We start from the raw sequence: 20,428 nt of genomic DNA on the forward strand, positions 1-20,428 counted from the left end.
TCCATAGTTAGTGCCACCGCTGCAAGTGCCAACAGCACCACACCACCCTTCACGCAAAGTAAATGAGAGCAGGTGGCATGCAGCGGCTGCATGATGGTCTGTGGACTCACAGTTACTTACAATCCAGTTGACTGGCTTCTGATTAACCCCCCCGTTCACCTGCTACATGTGTGCAATGTGGTAATAGTGCACTATTTGATAATGAATTTGCACAACCTCAGATTTTCCTCAATGCTTTCTATTTTTGTTTCTTTCCTTCTGTAGCCAGACGGTATCTGAGATTTTAGGTCAGTGTGAGTCCACTTGTTTGATGCCTTGTGGTTTCGTCAGCAGGGGGTTACAGTCAGATTTCGTGATGAAATAAACGGGTGAAAATTGGCGGAAGGACCTTTGCAGAGATTATCTGTCACCGTGCTCAGAATTCATAGAAGCCTCAATCAGTGGTCGGTTTTGTTTGCTTTGCCAGTTTAAGTCCTGTCTTAAAATGATCAACTGGACCCTGCCTTGCTCAGATGGCCATTGCATTTCTTTTTTTTTTTTTTTTAATTTTCCCACCTGTTTCATACACTGCTTCTGTCACCCTCTGAAAAACTAAAGTACAGATTGTGACATTTTTGTGATCCATTATGTTTCGAGCTATTTAACTGTTTTCACGATATAGAATCTTACTGAGTCAGATTTCACAGTCATATGAATTTACCAAAATACTTTTAAACAGCTGTTTTTATATTGTGTATATTGTATATGTGCTCATTTATTGGTTTGCTCAGACGTCAAAATCTCTGACCTCACCATTGGTTGTGGGACTCTGAGTGGCCTAGTAGACACTTGAAGGTAAATATAGTTTCTTAAAGCAATAAACACATTAACATAACTCTAGCATTGTAAGGTATTTTATTGGTCTCATCACATGTAGCTTACACCTGCTGAATCCAGGCTGGATCAGGACTACATTTTGGCCTCTGTAACTTTTGATTTTACAACAGTTCTACTCAGAGCCGAGTGATCAGGTCAGGCCAACTTCTTCCCTCTGAGTTGACTTTTTAAGGCTAATAAATTAGCTACAGTGTTATGATGAGGATGGTGATGGCATAATCCAGGGACTTTTAAGTGTCTACTCTCCAAGGTGCTCTCTAGTCCACATATACAATGGTCTTTAGCGGCTTGCATGTCTCGTAAAAGGAAAGTTCTCTTTCAGGACTCCACTGGAAGACAGTCCAGACTACCCAGAGAAGGCTTAGGCAGTGAATTGGTATCCGAAATTTATACTTTGCTCTTCAGCAAGGTGTAAGTCGATGGCATAAACTGGTATATTTTGCACGTCTGAAGTAAAACACTGTCTGTTTTGCTCTGTTATAAAGTGATTTTAAGCTAAATGATGCAAACCTGGTATCTGGTCGTAGTATTTTGAAAATAAGGACTCATCCACCCGAGAGCCCCCGACCCTGTCTGTTAACAACTCACACAGCAGTACAACCATGGCTTTTGATAGATATTTTAGACATTTGACAGATTGTCAGACATTGTGAGTATTAGGTATATAGAATAGCAGTCTCTATCTTGGGGTTTGTTGGTGAATTATTGAGTAGCAATGGATTGAAATTGTTCTTTGCAATGTATTCAATGGAACCTGTGTCTTGTAGAATGAGTCTCGTTTTTAATGGCTATCAAAATGGTCGTAAGTTCTCTTTGTCGGAGGGATCAATGTTTGTTTGTATGCCGTTTTGTTTTTAACAATGTTCTGATGGAGAAGATGTTTTTTTTTTTTTTTGATAGCTATTAAACTCCAGGAAGAAGTCTGAGATCGCATGGGGCAGCAACCATTTGTGAGAGCATTATAATATCATTATTAGATAATGGCCACTGGCTTGATTCTTGGTGGTTTGAATTATTGGAATATATGCATCACTTTGTGGAGAAAAACAGATCAACTTACTATTTCAACATAGATTTGCACAGGAGCGGATGAGGCTGGTAGTGTTTCACGTGTCCCTATGTCTGTCTTGCCTTTTTTTTGTTTTGTTTTTTTGCTTGGACGCTCATTACATGAACAGTTGCCATCATTACCAGCTCTGAGCCTGCACCAGACCCCCCCTGTTTCCAGCTGTGAGAAGGCCCAGTTCTGTCTCTCCCTTCCAAAGAGAAAACACAGTCTGAAGTGTAAACCTGTAGCTCGACCGGAGACGACTGGGCTTCTCAGTGACTGCAGTGTAACAGAAACACAGAATACCCCTAGAAATAAGAAGGAAAAAAAAAAGACATCAGGTTGGGTGAAAATGTCTGTTTGAAATAAGCAAGGCAATACTGCTGTATCCACATAGCATGAGATTAGTCGCTGCACCAATTTACTCTCCTGACAACCACGTAGAACAAAATTTACAGGGCTCGTAGGCACATGTAACTGCTTGAATTCAGAGATGGCTGACAAATTCCTATACTCATTGAATGTACTGTATTACTGTTTTTAAAGATAGGATGAGCTAATCTAGTCACCTTTTGTTATTGGTCCTTGTTTAATTTGTCTAAGGTATTTTTTGTATACAAAAGTTTACATTTTTATGTATATTTTTCTTGTGTACAAATTATGTAATATGTGTACAAACACTGTATGTAATATCTGTATATAGTGTGAGAAATTTGATCTTTTGTTTTTGGATGTATAAATAAAACTTGCTGTGAGGTATTTGCTGACATAGTTTCATGTCGTTTTTTTTTTTTTTTTTTTTTTAACCAAACAAAGTGAAGTGTGGTTTCATGCATGTAGAAATTATAGTCTTGTAGATTTCCAGCTACACTGGTGCCGCATAAGATGCAAAATGAGGTTTTATATGAAAGTGACATAACTGGAACACAAACACTAAATATCCAATGTTCAAGTTTAGATAGCTAAAACATACATCTATGTGGTTTGTGTTCCTCTCTTATAACTTTCCATTAAGTTGTGCAGTGTATTTAAGTTGAAAAAACAATCTCATCACTGGGATTTCTTTTCCACCACCGTCATCAAAATACTAAATGAGCTAATATCTTTTGGAAAAATAAAGTTCCATCCCTCCAGTAGAGCTTTAGAGCTTCAATGCTAAGATGGACTGAAGCTGTTCTAGCATCAAGTGGTGACCAAACACTTAACAAAATAAATATATGTTGTATTTTTAAATTGTTGGTTATTATACAAAACTTAATCCGTTTTCAAATACGGCACAACCACCAGCAAGAGAGGTGAAATTTCCAAATGAAAAGTTAAAAAGCAGTCACAGACAAGCAAATTTCCAAAACTGTTCAAATTTGCACTGAATCTTTTATTTTTCCTTAATCATTTGATAACTTCCAATAAACCCAACAGCACGGTCCTGAATTAGCAAACATGTATACTGGACTACAAACTGTCAGCAAAGTCACACAAAATGAAATGTACATTTTAAATGATTGCTATCCAGTGTTAACTGAAACTCGGAACACATCACAGAACCAAACTTTACTCGCTCTAATGCTGCTCTTTGGGGTTACAAAAATACTTTAATAGAATATATGCCTACTTGTGCTAAGAAATGACTCCTGGCGATCACACTGCTTTATTGCCATACAAGACACAAAGGGGGGGGGGGGGGGGGGGGGGGGAGAATAACTGGTGGAACTGCAACATAATTTCGTAGCTTTACGTACCATTTTTTAAAAACCAAAAAAATAAATCTACAAAGTGCAACAAATACAAAGATAAAGGGTCATATTAGACAATGTAGAAGGTGCAAATTGTCTCTTGGGGTGGAGGGCTTACATGGCACATTTCACAGAAGAATGAAGTCTGAAAGCTGAATCACTGTTTTACACAACAGCAGGGGAGAAATGGAAAACACTGTAGTCGCATTATGTGACAAGTCTGCTGTTATTTCTTGATCCAGTTAAATGGATCACCAGTCGACTTCTACTCATTTATCTGTGTAATCTACTGTAACTACAGCAGGAAGCAGAAAAGGACAATTATACTGTTTTCCAAGAGAAAAAGGAAGGAAACTGACAGAGAAAAGTTTGGTATTTTGGAAAATTCTCAAGGTCTGCTGTCTGTAAGTTAAATGTAAAACCACAGCTGGTAGACGGATGAATTCAGCACAAGTAGGTCTGTCCAAAAGTAATAAAAATCCACCTGCCAGCAAGTACAATTCAGCACATTATGGTGGGTTATACTCTCCAATAAGAACATTTATGTGAGAATATAGCTGGTTACTCCAAACATGATGAAACACTTGCCTAGGAATGCACAATGCAATGACATCTGCATCATTTCTATCAGTCAATAAAGGCTTAAACGTGAAATTAACACTGACTGTCTACAGTTTTCTTTGAAATGTTCCATAAAATGAAATGTCTGTAAGTTGAAGTAGTTTTCATATTTTTCTAGGGAATGTTTACATTTGGAAAGCATCATTTTTTGGTCTACAAGCCAAGTGGGCCACCAAGATAAGAGAAGGTATAATATGTTAATTCCTCTGCAGGAGAGACCTGATGTTCTCTGCAAATAGGTGGAAAATATGTACATACTTATATCGGCACTGGAAATCAGCAAAAATTCAACATTGTGCATGTCTGCAAGCGACTATTACAGCAGAACAAAGCAGAAACTTTGGGAAGTGACTGCTCCTAGCTAAGACGTAAACCAAGACATGGGTTCAACTCCTTAATCAAATGCTGAATTATTGTTTTTGAACGGTTTAAATAAATGATATGCAATTCTTAGTAGAATAGCTTCAGTGGTGATGGAGGGAGAATTGTGTTGCAGTTACACAGACTTGTTTATCCTGTTTCTAGTATATTTGTAATGCAAACATTTAGCTGCTGACTAAAGTCTAACACTGTGTGAGCGGCTACATTATTAGGGACCCTTGTGCAGTTTACTGTAATCCAATACAATCAAATTAATATAAAAGCTGTCTGTTCAATACTCATAATAATTCTAGTGACACTGTGGAAAACTCATTTAATTCTATCTTTGTTATGAGAATAGCTAGAATTCACTGATTTCTTAATGGCATTTTGACTTTAGGAGGGAAATTTCTTAAACATTCAGGGTGATCAAATTCTATTCTCATTTTTGGGTCATAGCTAAAGGTGATGCTGTTCTGGACTGCGATATATTTAAAGGTGTTTCTACATTTCTCTTCTCTACTTACACACAGGACAGGATAGAAACAGTGCAGTCCAGTCTAACACCATCATAAACTAATGTCACTGATTTCTTTACATTATCCAACATTTGTATTTGATTGCATTAGACTGTACGTGACTATGAATGAAGCGTATACTTGAGTGGTATAAATATTCTCCACCGCCCACCACGTTGCAAATAAGCATGTTTCCTAGAATGTTGAACTGTTCCTTTAACCCGTCCTGTGCACTGTGTACCATGTATTGCCCCCTGGCAAAAAAACCAAAACAGAATATATCATGAAAAATTCTCTCTTCTTAACTGCAACAATTTTTAGATAACAACAGTACAAAGAGCCCATTTGTTCATGCACACCTTATTCTGGCAAGAAATCAAAGAAATTGTCATTTGAAGAATCACAGCCTATGCATTTTGATGCCCGAGAGGACACACACAAAAAAAACAAAACAGAGGAGAAATCACAACAAAAACATTTGATCTCATGTTTTTAAAGCTGATACTATTCATCCCATTCATCACAAATACTATAAGGCTGATTCAGCTCTGTTCAGGACTCAACATTCCTTCAGTCCTGTAGAAGTATGCTACAACGCATACTGCTCAGACCAACCAATAGGCTTTATACTGTTAATACTATCATGCACATTCCTTTTACACTACAGTCAGAAGTAGTAGCAGAGTCGCTGGTCTCTGAACACCTTGTGGCTTTATGCTAATATGTCTGTCTGAGAGCAGTGTCGTCTACTGTGTGAAACGTCGATGCACATTTACCGCACGACTACGAAAACTTCTCACGAGTCCAAATGGAAAGATACAGCCAGGCAAATATTACACTGCAATGACCAACTCCAGAGTCCAAGCTGTGAGACTTCAGGTGGACACTTGTGTGTCCCAGATAGTATGGCGCATACCTGCAAAATACTCTAAGTCTCATGCTACTGTTTTATGGCTACTTTGTTTATAGTCCAAGGCATTTATGCTTTAAGTGCAATTAAAGCTGCAGGTACGTTGAGGAGATAGTACCACTGCAGCTCCTAGGAAGACTAACAGAGTCTGCTGATTTATAAACTAGATGATGGCACTGCCCTGTTAATGGAATGAATGGACGAAACCTCAGTTCATCTGATCAATAAAACACAGCAAAAAAAAGAAGAAAAAAGAGGGGGAATGAGGCAGAGGCCAACAAACCAACACAACTCGAGGCCTTGTGTAATCAGGGCTGGAAACAGAGCATCCAGTGTTTCAAACCGGTGGGGCTTCAATAAACCAGCCGTTACTTTTTTTTTTTTACATTCGCCAACAATATTACAACCACAGCAGAGTCTGAAACCAAAAAGTTAAAGAGCATTAAGAAATATAATAATAAATCAATAGTAAAATATGATAGAGGGCAGCCATTTTCATTCACTGGATGAGTACTTAAAAAGTTTACAACTAAAGAGAGAAATCAAAGACCAATATACAAAAGAACAAGTACAAAGGCAAGGCAATCTCATTTGTGGCCCCTTTAAGTCTTTCAAAATATTTACCTCACAGCCATTATCTACAGTTTTGCATTTGGCCATTTGAACACAGTGGTACCAAACGCTCTGATATTTTTTCATGAATCTGTAGAAATTAGCTTATTTACAAGTCTGTACATCCACCCTAGAGAGCTCTTTCCATCTCCCAGAGGAACCCAATACACTTAAAGCAGGATACCTGAGTTTTCAATAGAATGCTTCAACTCACTTGTCACTCTTCACTGCATGTCTCACAGAATATCTCGCACAGCCACACACACACACATGCACACAATTAAGCAAGGTATTTTCTCCAAAAGGATGCTGAGTGTAAACCTTTGTGAAACAGCCACAAACCCACCAAAATCAAAAACTCAAGAGTCCTTTAAGAAAGATAGCTAACTTCACTCTGAAAACAAACAGCTGAGAAGGAGGTATTGAGAAGGGACATCTTACAGCAGGTGGCAGCTGACTGAATGGCCAGTGACTGTCCTGAATAGGACCCTCTGGTGCTGTGCTAGCATATAAACAGACATTAAGTAGGCCAGGATTTGCTTCAGGCAAGTGAGTGATGGAGACCTTCCTGGGAGACTTCATCCTGGCTGTGGAGGTCAGAGGAAAAGATCTGACTGCTGCCACCAGGGTGGAAAAGTAGAGCAGAGCTGGACGTAGCTCCTCTCACTGAGTGGTGGCCGCCTGTGGCACAGAAAACCTGGAAAATGTCGGAGAAAAAGGTGAATATTTACATTCCTAAAAAAGGATAGCAACTTCACTAGTCCTAGAATTCCTTCTGTTGACTAGAATAGAGTCAACAGATGTGTACAAACTACACAATGATGAAGGTTCTAGTAATCACTGATGTTTTGATGATGGCATGCGTCTGTCGAGGACACACATACACACACAGCTGGAAGATCACAAAGTAGGTGAAGACATGCTTTGTAGAAAATGATATCTGGAATACTCAAAACATAACGGTGTAAACTTAAAGCAAAATAACTTGTAAACAAGGTGTATCAGAAACAAAGGTAACTTAATGCGCATGTCGTCTGTTCAGTGATCTAGAGGTGAAATATGATTACCTGATGTCATGATCTGACCAACAGATTTAGAAAATTATAATAGTGTCAAAATTGTCACTAACATCATACGCGCTACAGGCGTGGAAAAATGACCAACGCTCACAGCATAAAAGACGATGCACAGCGCAGTAGCTGCAGTTTTCTTGGGGGTGTTTATCACTGCTAAGAACTACTGTTTGATATCTGTGGATAATAAATCCTGCTGCCTTCGAATGCGGACTTCTCTTTGTAATAAAAAGATCTTTAACATTTGAACACGGTCAAGTCTAAGACTCTCTCCCTTGATTAGTGACTTAGCTGACACTACATCAACACAGCTACTGGATTGAAACTGTTTTCAGGCATTCATGGTTCCATGACCACTGTGGTCCTGAAGAAAATCTCTAAGCAGCAAGTCTATAGTAATTACTTCATGCTGCGCTAGTTAAATGTGATTATATTCAGAAATACATCAGAAGAAGGCTGTAAAATCCTACATTTTCCTGCCTTTTTCTTCATAATTGAAAGCCCTTAAGCTCACATTTGAACTGACCCCTCTGCAAATCCACCCCCAAAAGCAACTTCAATAAGAAATACATACATAAATAATGATATAAACTTCACCCACCTCTGAAGTCTCTGCACTAGTTCAGCCACCAGAGAGTCACAGATCCCCGGGTGTGTTTCTTCTGCCTGAAAAAGAGCCTCCCGCAGCTCCTCTGCCGCTTCTGGCTTGCCATTACTTGTCTCACCCTTTTCTTTCAGCTGTAACAATGACAGATTTTTGATAATATATTGTGATCTGTGTAATTCTGGGTGACTAGTTTAGTACTTTTAGCACTTTTTACAATAGCAATGTTTTCATTTGGAATAAGTTAGTTTACCTCAGAAAACAATGGACCAAAGATTGTTGATAAGCTTTGTGACAAAGGCCTCTTTGGACTCTCATCCACCTGGAAATAAAAAGCAGATTGTAAGCTGAAACCTTGACGACACATATGTCTGCTACCAGGTCATCCCACATTTGTCCTCTGTAATGATAAATGATGTTACCTGTTTCAATCCTAACTCATCTGGCTGTGCTGCTCCATTCTGAACCTTTTTCAGGTCTTTTTCCCTGATGGTGTTGTTGAAGTCCCATTTATCGTTACTACTGTCGTCACCTCCAGATGCATGGCCGTCTGGTTCACTACAGTCAAACAGGTTGTCATTAACATCATTGTTGTACTCAGAGCTGCGAGACCACCGAAGAACTCTGATGACGACAACTTACTCATCAGATTCGTCGGAGCTTGATTCGTCCCTGGACTGCTCTGACTTCCACCTCTTGTATCTGTCAATCAGCTCTGTCAGATAGGTTGTCTTTTTGGCATGCCTTACAATATACTTATGTTTTAACAACTCTTTGGCAGTTGGCCTCTACAGAAAACACACAAAACAAATTATACAGTGAGTACTAAAAGAATGTACAAAGCAGCAACAATTATTGGTTATATCAACACAGTTCATTTGAACTTACAAAGCTAGGCTCCTTATTTAAACAGGCTTCAACAAACTCTTTAAGTGGTTTACTGTAGTTTCCTTCCAGTGTAGGTGGATTGTTCTTTGGGATGAGGAATAAGACCTTCATAGGATGAAGCTCAGAGTGGGGCGGTTCTCCTTTAGCCAGTTCTATTGCTGTTATTCCTAATGACCAGATGTCTGCCTATAAAACAAAGACATTTGAGACAAAAGATCCTCTCAGTAAAACCGCAGAATGTCACACACTCCTTCACAAAGACATTCTGACACAGTGCTGTGCAAAATGACATTTAAACCGGCTGACTTAAACAGCATGGGTGTATTTGAGGAAGTTTGGCAAATAGACCACGGGTGACATTGAGGTTGTGTTGACAAGTCACTGACTCATGTTGTGGTTATTCCAAAAATATGTACTGGGTAATTTCTGTCTGTCTGCTGTGTGCCTCAGAGCTTCTGACAAAAACAAGCAGGCAAAGGTCAGCGAAGTACTGAAGCGTTCAAAGGATCATTTAGGAGCAATTTCATGCAGAACATTTACTTCATTTTTTTTTTTATAACTCATTAGATCAGGACACACAGCACAGTTTATTTTTTATTGTTTTAAAGTGACCATCTCAAAGATCTCAGTTTCACTCTCTTTGAAGGCACCTGTGGTGAGAAGCAGTAAGTGCAGGTTCATTTTTAAACATCTTCTTCACAGTGTTGCCTGGATGACATCATCAGTAAGTCAGCAACTTAGTAAGGTGTGCTCCACCAATGTCCCATAGAAAGTCAAGGCAACCACGCATGAAAATGAAAAGAGAAAGAACAGCAGTGCACCGCTTCAGTTATAGAGCAGTTATCTTTGTGCATAACTGCTCTCATCTTTCTGTCAGAAAGTTATATTTCCAACAGAAAGATAACTGCATAGTAATAAACTATGCGTCACTGACTATACGTGGCTTCAAATTTTGTGCAAGAGTGTCACCACACCCAGCAAGTAATGTTGTAAAAGTTCTCATATTATTTGATCAGTGGGTCTGAGGCTCATTATGTTACCCTGTTTGGCGATACACATCAACTGAACAAACATGAATTTAAATGAAAATCTTCAAGACTGCCACCTTAAAACTCTTGAATCAGTAATAGTTGGTTAATACACAACACAGGTCTAATGATTCACAATGAAACTGAACCCACTCATATAAAGCAGCTGTCATATCATTTGTTCCTCCATTCTTTAAGCAAGCTCTATGTATTTCAACCCTGAAATTAATCGTAGTAACTAACTGGTGCTCATTCGATCTTTTTCATACAAAAACTAGACATTTGTTGTGATTCTGTGGAAAAACACTCAGTTGCATTTCAACATAAAAAAGACCAAGACAAGACAGGATAATGCTCACCTTTGAATCATAGGCAGACTGCTTTATGACCTCGGGTGCCATCCAGAAAGGTGTTCCCACAAATGTGTTCCTTTTTATCTGTGTGTCCGTCAACTGGCCCGCTACTCCAAAGTCTGCAAGCTTCACATCGCCTTGTTCTGACAGTAAAACGTTGGCAGCTGAAAACAGTAGTGAAAAAATGCAATGAGACACCTCACAAATCACCCCTGAAGGTCGTTTAAAAAGGCACGGATCAGATTTAGTCACAATCACCGGAGTAATATGACTGGTATAGCTGTTCCCTACATCTGCCCTTGTTTCTGGAATTATATCTCTCTGTTGGAACAACCTCATTGTTTGGTCTTGTAAAGTAACAATCAGCTTTCTAAAGACCTTTAAAGTGTTTTCATTTGCATTACAGAGACCCGGGAAAGAAAAAAGGTCTTCCTACAGAAACTGGGACACATTATGGAACAAACAGCTGTGTACAGCTCCTGTTAGCACTGCTGCCTATTTTAGTAGCACAAATGTAAAGTGAAATAGCATCCTTAACACTAAGTACTTTAACACAACAATTATTTATGACACTGTAGATGGTCAGAGAGCTACACAGGATTTCTATTCAAGTGGTAAATGTAGACAAATCAAAGTGGTGCTCTGTACTGAAAAAAAAAGATAATTACAGGCACTTTGTGGAAAACACAGATCAAAGTCTCACTTCAGCATCATTAATGACACAATAGAGAACATGCTGTCCAGATTACATCATGTGTTGCTAAAACCAAGGTGATGGTATGTACTAGACGTACCTTTGATATCTCTGTGTATTTTCTTTTCAGAGTGCAGATACTCCAGACCTTTCAGAATCTCCCGCAGGATTGTGGCAATCTGTGTTTCATCCAGGGCACCTGGTTCCAGCTGGAAGAACGCAGCAGTTCTAGACTTTAAGCTTCACGATTTTATTTTGTCTTGTCAAATTACATACTGTCACAATGGCCAATTAATTATAAAGTTTAGAGGTAAAATAATCTTCACATCATTTTTATTTTATTTTAATAGACTTACCAAGTCCAGAGCTGATCCTCCACCCAAATATTCCATAATAATCCATAATTTTGTACCCTGAAAATCAGAACAGTGATTCAGACAGCTTTCAAACTTTGAGTATTGACAGAACAGGGCAATGCTCACTTAGTCCACTTTCTGCATTAGATAATAAATAACTGTACTGGTGCTTTGTGGAGATGTTTTCATACCTATTTTGTGATTAATAACACGGAATAATCACTTTTCACTGACGTACACTCCTGCTATTATTACACCGATGGGCCAAAACATTATGACTGCCTGTGTTTAATGTGTTGCTGGTTTTTCATGAGACACTGAGAATCAGAGTTCTCTCAAAACCTCCTAAACGCTTCATCGTTTGCCCCTCTTTGGGTCAATCTTATTATGTACTCTCGACGGCTGACTGGCAGCACCCCATGAGCCTTATGATTTGGAAATTTTCACACTCATTTAGGTCTTCACACCCATTTTTTCTTGCACTCCCACAGATTAAAAGATCCAACTGCTTACTCATCCTCGAATATAACCCATAACTTGTGCAACTGTTGTGAAAGATTCACAGTTTTTGGATCACTGGGGAGGGGATCATAATATTTTGGCAGATCAGTGTTTAAGGATTCTTTTATATCAAGATGAGATAAGATAAGCTGTACTGATCCCACAGCAGAGAAAGTTCACTGTTCCATCAGCTCTAAGCTATAACAGGTTTATTTGTCACTTTCTAGCAGCTAAAGACTACTGATTTTCAATCATAAACACACAGTTACATTTAAGAAATTAGAACAGATTTAATGAAATTCAAGAAGATGTGGATTCAGTTTAGTGAATCACAAGATGGGAAAATGATTGATAATTGAAACTAAATCTAATAACAAAACACACTGTCTCTTCCTAAACTGTATAAGAAGTGCAGATGCCACACCAAGAAATGAACATGTTCTTGGGAAAAGACATTCATTACACATATCTCATATAAACAGACAACGTATCGGTAGATTCATTTCCTACACATGGCAGATTGTATAACATACATACACTGCCTTGGCACGTCCGTGCTACAACAGACTGATACTTGTACAAACATATCTGGTATTTGTGTGAAAACACCAAATACATCCCAGCTGTTTACCTTTAACATAACCGCAATAATATATGACACATTAAACATGTTCTGTCAGAATAGTTCACACAGAAACAGATCCCTGGAAGCGCAATTTCAGCTTGTGTGCTTATATTTAAAAGCGTATGCAGTCTACTTAGGATGTCAAACTTAAGAAGACTGCTACTGCCTCCCCCACAGACCGAACACCACAAACAAAAATACAACCAGGGACACACAGTTGGACTCAGCTTCTCCCAAACTTCTATTCAGGAGTAATAGTAAGACAATTTTAAAATTTTTTTCCATATTCTCACCTTTTCAATTTTACATTATAAACATATATAGAAGAGTAACGCAATCCAAATCATTTCAGAAATATCTTAGTGCTAAAAAAAAGGCAACTGGGTTTGCATGGCATTGATATTTCTTTATTTTTCTATATTTATGGAAACTTATCTGCAATGGACTTGGGGGACAATGACATCATCAGGAAGTGAAAGTAACACTGACTGTAAAAGAGTGTAACAAATCTGTGAATTCAGACTCGACTGACTTGACTCCAAACCGTATAATATTTTATGCAAATTGCAGTAATAAGGGACTAAAAGTTTAGAGTGCTAAGGCACCTTATTTGCTCCCATGAGTTATGTGTCACACCTAATGCCGACTGAGGTGTTAAGCTGGAAAAATCTGCACAACAGCTACATGCAATAACCAACTTCCACTGTTTTTTTTTTTTTTAAAGAAAACCAGCATGCAAAGCCCCGTTCAGTCTTCACCTCCCTCTTCACCACCACATACAGATCCTCTGCACTATCCTGGTGTCAGACCAACTAACGCTTTTAGAACCTCTGCCCTAAACAACCAGAGGTGCTGATAGCAGACAAATCTGAACTGTATCGTCACCTTCACCTATCCATTTTTAAAAGGTTGTTCCCAACACATATTGTTGGAAGGTCCTGTCTGCTTTTAAGTACTGCAGTAAATGCAGTAAGAGGCTCTCTTGGCACCATCACGAGTAGCATGAAAATCTATTACATAAAATGCAGTCTGGTTTGCAACTAAGTGATTCTGTCAATACAGCTATTACATTTTTCTATTGTTACAGGCTGGCGTGGATTATACAATTGTTTTGGGTCTGTATTCTAGCACACTGAATCTGAAATAAAACAGTGAATGTGATGTTCAAGAGTTGACTTTCAGGATTAACTGTACAGAGAACACCCTAACACTGAAGCTAAAACAAACAAACAAAAAAATCAGCATGATGGCTTCATAATCATGTTTCATTTCAAGTCCACTACAGAAATAAAAAAACACAACATATGCCTCTGTCTAAGTAGAATTTTTCCTCTTTGCAGCTCTCACAGTATACACTGCTGCAATGCAAGTCTATGTCTAGTTGTTCTAAACCAATCTGTGCCATATTACCCCGGCAATATTTGTTCCATTGCCCATTTGCATTATTTATTGACCTACATTGCACATACTTGCTTGCAGGAACACAGTACTAACAATTCCATTAAGGCAAACACTGACTTTTAGAAGCTGACTACATGAAACTCACTGCATTGAATGCTTACCTTGAGATAGGATCCAAAATACTTGGTGATAAAGGGACTGTCACACTGGCTGAGAACTGTGATCTCCTGTTGAATGTCCTCTATTTCATCCTCTGCCTCCTCCAGATCAATAATTTTAATGGCCACAACTTTCTGAGTCCGATTGTCGATGCCTTTAAAGACTTCACCAAAAGAGCCCTTTCCTATTCTCTCCAGCTTGGTGAAAAGCTCCTCTGGATCAGCTCGCAAATTCTGAGTGACAGACAGAAAGATGTCGAGAGAGCACTTCAAGTAACATAAAACCACAGGAAATTGACAGGCTTCAGTCTGATGCACAAATATGCATTAAAATGAAATGGCTTGTTTAAAGTGAAAGCACAGGCATAAAAACTGCAGGTACTGAAACACAGCAGAATTAAGTTTAATACTGAAGTTATTAAACAGGGAGAAAGACTTAGTACTGAAATCTAGTCCACTGGTTCTGATGGTTCCTTACTACAAGTTGCAGTAACATCAGTATATATGGTTATGAATATAGAACACAAACAATCTTGACACACTTCAATTGTAGTCATATTTTGATTTAATTTTCTTTTTTTTATTGTGTCTAAGACACTTATTGAGCAGGATATTTTAAAGTTCTAAATAAGCAAATTTGCTACTATTCTAGTCTAGTCCATTTTTGGTCTAGTTCTATTTAATATGTAACACAGAGTCCCTATCTATTATCTATATTTAAACTGTACTCACAAAAAAACAAGTTATTAAGACTAATTCCACTTAATCATTTATAACTTCACAATGGAACAGATCTGCAATAAAATGGGTACTCTGCCTATTTAGTGCTGCACAACTAGAAAAGTTGAGTCATAAGATGTTGATTTGGAAAAAAAAATGCATGACCACATTTCAAATGCAAAAGACAGAGCTATCCTGAGTTTTAGTCTCATGTATATGTCAAGATTTAAAAAAAACCCTCTACATTCTTCACTTTCCTCAAACTAACCCAACCTTTTTCACCAGATCCTTCCTGCTTAGCTTATCCTTCTAACTCAACACCATTAGTTGTATTAAAGGTTTTCACAGATCTACCGTCATCATGTCTGAGATGAGAAAAATCCCTGGTGCACTTAATGACAAATGACTGAGTTTTCAATGTGTGAATTAAACTTAACATAATAAAACCAATATTGATCAATGATGGCATGCCTACTTATCAAGAGTAGCTCTGCCTCTTAGATGTTCAATTTATGACAGTAATGCAGTGATTAACTTTATCAAATTTTATCAGCTGATGACAAACAAATGGCCATCTACAAATGTGTGGCTTTGAGTAACACTTACATCATAAGATGGCATAACGCACTGACTGAGGCTTAATGATCTCCACCACAAAGGCTAAACAGAAGTGAAGGGCAACACCCTAAATTATTGACTGAGCTTAATGGCTTATTTCCCCATGGAGCACCAGGGTAGGAATAATGGTCTTCAAGTTGGCCTGTTCACTTTCCCTTCATCTACGGCAAACATTAATCCAAACTGTCAGAGTAGTGCCATAATTTCCATGGCAAAAATATTGTAAAAATATTGCAGAAAAAAAAAGTTTTTCCATTAAAATATAACCACAGGATAAAATGTAGCATTTAAATGCAGCAAATTATATATTTTTTTTCACCAAAAAAAGAACTCAAGCAATTTGACTCTATGCTTAATTTACCAGGTAACCTGGCCCTAGCATGATGATCTACGGGCTCACATTGCCATACAGTCTCCCCGGAGAACAGTTTCGTGTAAAACTGCTAATGTATGGTGGTCAAACCTATATAGAGGGGGAGCTGAGCAGCTGCACTTTGAAAAACTGGCAAAGAGGGGACTGGTGAATTTGATAGCGAAGGGACTTTACAACAAAGAGAAAAAGACAGAGCAGTGCAGAACAAAGCAGAGCAGAAACAACAAAACCAAAATACTATCATAACACTGGTGTGGTCAGTCATCCAGGTGAAAATTATAATGTTGAGGCTGACCTCTGCAAAAACAATGGGAAAAACAACAAGAGCACTGTGACCACCAACTACAAATGATGGGAATGTACTTGCCATATCCACAGTCAGCAGGTTTACTGGGACAACTAAAGCTGCCTGAACCTCGCTCTAAAAGCATGTGTTTGATGCTCTCCCATCTGCACTACACAACTGTGTAGTTTAGTGCCATCATCCACACACCACAACACCACACCCTCAGGGTGGAAGCCTCACTGCCAGCCCTCCAACTGCCAGCACGGATCTGCATAGTAACCTGTGAGCTCAGATGTGCACATGCTAAGAATTCAATCACAGTTCAAGTGAAAGAGCAATATTTTGTGCAATCTGTAAACTACAGGAAAACGTGTCTCTCTTGGTTATTTAACCCCAGAAGATTGTCATTCCTATGTGCACAGTAATTTGGGCTACTTTATATTAATTCTTCAACTAGGACAGGCACTGATTTAGTGGTTGGTTTGACTCAGAAATTAAAAAAAGTTTAACTGACTTTTTTGTTTTATTTATCAGACAAAAGTCCAAATACTATCTGGTTCCAATTCCTCAAATATTAAAATGGATTTTAGGTTTAATTGGATTCGAAATTAAATATCTTTGGAATTTGGATTGCCGGCTGCATAAAATTAGCCATTTAAAGATCTGTACTTAAAAAAAAATCTTATCAGTTTCCTGACATTAAATAGACCTATAGAGTTTCTGAATTAATTAATAATGAAAACAGCACTGCTTTGTTACACCAAACATATAATCAGTGCAAGAAACAAGCAATTATCAGATTAATTAATAATGAAATCAAACCAAAACCAATACATGTGATAAGTTGACATTATTACAGACAAGCAATTGTCTGCACCTTGACAGCAGTAAACACATGAAACAATTTGTCAACTGATCAGCGAGCAAAGCAGCAAATTGTACTTTTTCAAGCCCAAACACGAACATCTGAGGTTTCCAGCTTAACTGTGAGAACTGGATGCTTTTTCTTGTCGTACGATGCAAGTAAAAGCTGTTTGCAAATTAGAAGCAAGCTTAGTCATGTGTATGATGTGGTATAATCTGACACCAGCACGCATTGTCCACTGTTTGTTTAAGCTGCATTTCCCAGTTTAAATATCTACAGCTGCTTCTATCTGGATCAGACAGTCATGCAAATACACAGGACTTCATGTCTGTGGTCACAACTTGTAGTGGTTTGCAGTTTGTTGTGTAATCAGGTCTGTCAATATATGCAAGATTACAATATTGTTTCTGTTATTTTGGGTGTATGTGTTTGGCATGTCGAACATCCTTGTTTAAAACTGTAACTAACTTGATTTAATGATGAGTTATGCATATGAAATTAAGAAATGTTCTCTTTTGCAGTCATTCTAGTGACTAAGCTTTACACTATAACCCCCATGAATGAAAACAAGTCATTCGGATGTATTTATAACGTTTCAGTCGCAAAGCAGGGTTTTTGGTAAGTGAAAAATTGCAATACCCGAGTTGAAATGGTCATTTAAAGCTACTGCTGCAGGTAAAAATACTACGATTTGGGAAAATTTAAGGCATAAAGCAGGTAAGATAATGCAGTGACATAAGAACGACGGTTCCTGCAGTGGCTAATTAGCTTTTGGAATTATATTACTTTTTGGCACGACTCTGCATCACAAAAACATAAACGATGATGACAGCCATCTTATCGGAAACTCCTTTCACTGGACTTTGACATGTTGGAGCATTTACGAGCGAGAAACACAGGTGATGGTGTAAAAAAAAAGTGACATTGACGAAGCGTGTCTGTGGATAAAGTTTCCAAACATGTAGTACACTTCCGACTTAAGGATGAGAAGAAACATGCAGTACAAATGCGCACCATCTTTGAAGCTTATGAACTCCAAGTTAGCCAATAACACAACAATATATTTATTTACCTGAATCCCCGGCAGTCCACTCTGAATCGGGGAGTGAGCCATGGCGTCAGATCAGCAAAGATGACGCCTTTCCTCGTCTTTTCAGCTTTCCTTATCAAATGTTTAACGCTACTTTCCTGACAGATTGTTACGTCGGACGATGGTGCAACAAACGGGTCTTTCAACGTGAGACGTCGCGTAATTAAAAAAAATACGGCTCGACTTGTCGGCTTCCACTTGGAGCCGCCTGTCTGCCTTCTCCTCACTCGCCTTCCGCAGTTAACGTTAGCTACCGTTAGCCACTTTAGCAGCTAGTTAGCAAACAGTTAGCTGAATAATTGTATCCCAGCAGACCGAAGCGGTTTCGCAATACGTGCTTGTCAGCTTCCCGGTGATAAGACCGAGGTCCGGCATTAAACAACAGCACGGGCTAAATGAATGCACAATGTTGTGCAGTTGTGTCGCTTGTTGTTCTATTCTCTCATCACTTTTCTCTTTCGCCCGGCGCCATCTTGGTTAATGTCATTCTCATTTACCTGCGGACCAATCACAGTGAGGAGGAGTAGACGGCGCGCATGTCGTCACTCGTAAAACAGAAACGTCAGAAGAGAAAGGAAGTTCATATGTGTCGTGTTTTATCCAATGGGCCCATGTGTGTAGGTAACTAAGTACATTTGCTCAAGTGCTGTCTATTTTAGAGTTATTTCTGTTAGATTTCAGTACTGACATTTTGTGTGACTGAAAGGTCTCATATTGTGCCCATTTTCAGCAAATGAGCTCCAGCCTCTCATGTTCACAAAATGTGTCCTTCAGTTTTTTAGCTCAAAATACTACAACAATGGTTAATTTCATCGTGACTGTGTAAATCCTGGTATTAATCCTGTTGTATACAGGTTGTTTCGGTACGTGTAGCTTTAACTGTTGCTCAGCAGCTGCTGTCTACGCAGCCTTCAGGAAGAAGACTATCTCTGCATCTATGATTGACAGAAAAACAGAAAAATAAAAAGAGAAAAATTGTAGAACCAGTGGCAGCTGATACGGAGGAGCATGACTGTGTTGCACCAGGAGTTTCAATCGCTTCTAAGATTTTAAGCCACTTGATGACACAGAGGTCATCAAGTCCGCTTTCGTGACTCTAGATAACCTCTTTTTTAACTGGAGCTACAAAATATCATTATTTTGCAAATATTTGTGCTTACGTTCACTGCACTTGACTACTTTTGAGTGATTATTCAATCTGTTTTAATGTCTTTTTCCTGGCACACTTACTGCTAGATTTTTACCATTTTTTTTTACAGATTTTTACAGATTCTTTTCTACTGTGTAGTATGCCACTAAGATTTAATAAATGCTAGTGGAACTTGTCTAACATCCCATTTATAAGGTCCTTCAATCAATACAACAGCAGAAATATATAAAGGATATTTCTTACAGTCTTGGAACTCTCGCTCTCTGACCTGATATATAGTATATTGATGCTCTATATGATTTATATATATATATGATCATTTTCTGATATATAACTTTTTTCAATATATATGTATGAATTATATTGATACTCTATATATGATTTATATTATAATTTTCTCTATGTATTGATTATATTGATACTCCATATATGATTTATTTATATATTATAATTTTCTGATGTATTGATTATATTGATATTTCATATATGATTTATATATGTATTATGATTTTTTCTGATATATAACTTTTATATATATATGTGAAATATATGTGAATGATGTTGATACTCCATCTATGATTTATATATATATATTCATTTTCTCTGACATATAACTGTCTGATATATAACTTATCTATTATACTATATGTATGTATGAATGATATTGATACTCTATATATGATTATGTATATTTTCATTTTCTCTAATACATAACTTTGATATATATATATATATATATATATATATATATATATATATATATATATGAATGATACTGATACTCTGATTTATATATGTTTTCATTTTCTCTGATATATAACTTCTATTTATTGTTTTATATAGAAATATGTGTCCATTGGGCAGTATTTTGTTTATATATGTAAATATGTATATATAGCATAATCATATATTGTCTCTTCAAATTATTAAAATAGTTGACTTTACTGCCATTATCTGCTTCTCTATC

General features: G+C 37.8%; 1 protein-coding gene across 1 annotated transcript; it reads right to left on the reverse strand.

The window, feature by feature from the left end:
• Positions 1–3,278: 3,278 nt before the first annotated feature.
• Positions 3,279–18,820, reverse strand: stk24a (serine/threonine kinase 24a (STE20 homolog, yeast)). The gene is made up of 11 exons (XM_022211320.2): positions 18,294–18,820; positions 14,363–14,593; positions 11,675–11,731; positions 11,419–11,527; positions 10,631–10,788; positions 9,244–9,429; positions 8,998–9,143; positions 8,778–8,913; positions 8,609–8,677; positions 8,353–8,489; positions 3,279–7,375 (listed from the first exon to the last, which is right to left on the reverse strand). The coding sequence occupies exons 1-11, from the start codon at positions 18,333–18,335 to the stop codon at positions 7,342–7,344; spliced, it is 1,305 nt and encodes a 434-aa protein (XP_022067012.1). The 5' UTR covers positions 18,336–18,820; the 3' UTR covers positions 3,279–7,341.
• Between the last annotated feature and the right edge of the window lie 1,608 nt (positions 18,821–20,428).

Source organism: Acanthochromis polyacanthus, chromosome 14 (assembly GCF_021347895.1).
Source record: "Acanthochromis polyacanthus isolate Apoly-LR-REF ecotype Palm Island chromosome 14, KAUST_Apoly_ChrSc, whole genome shotgun sequence".
Taxonomy (NCBI): Eukaryota; Metazoa; Chordata; class Actinopteri; family Pomacentridae; genus Acanthochromis; species Acanthochromis polyacanthus.

Bases quoted from the DNA above. Each gene is read 5' to 3' on its own strand.
- stk24a (XM_022211320.2), bottom strand. From the start codon at position 18,335: ATGGCTCACTCCCCGATTCAGAGTGGACTGCCGGGGATTCAG. The intron at 11,528-11,674 runs GTAAGTCTATTA...GCGTTCTTCCAG, and splicing joins GAGGATCAGCTCTGGACTTG to CTGGAACCAGGTGCCCTGGA. The intron at 8,490-8,608 runs GTAAACTAACTT...TCATTGTTACAG, and splicing joins TTGGTCCATTGTTTTCTGAG to CTGAAAGAAAAGGGTGAGAC.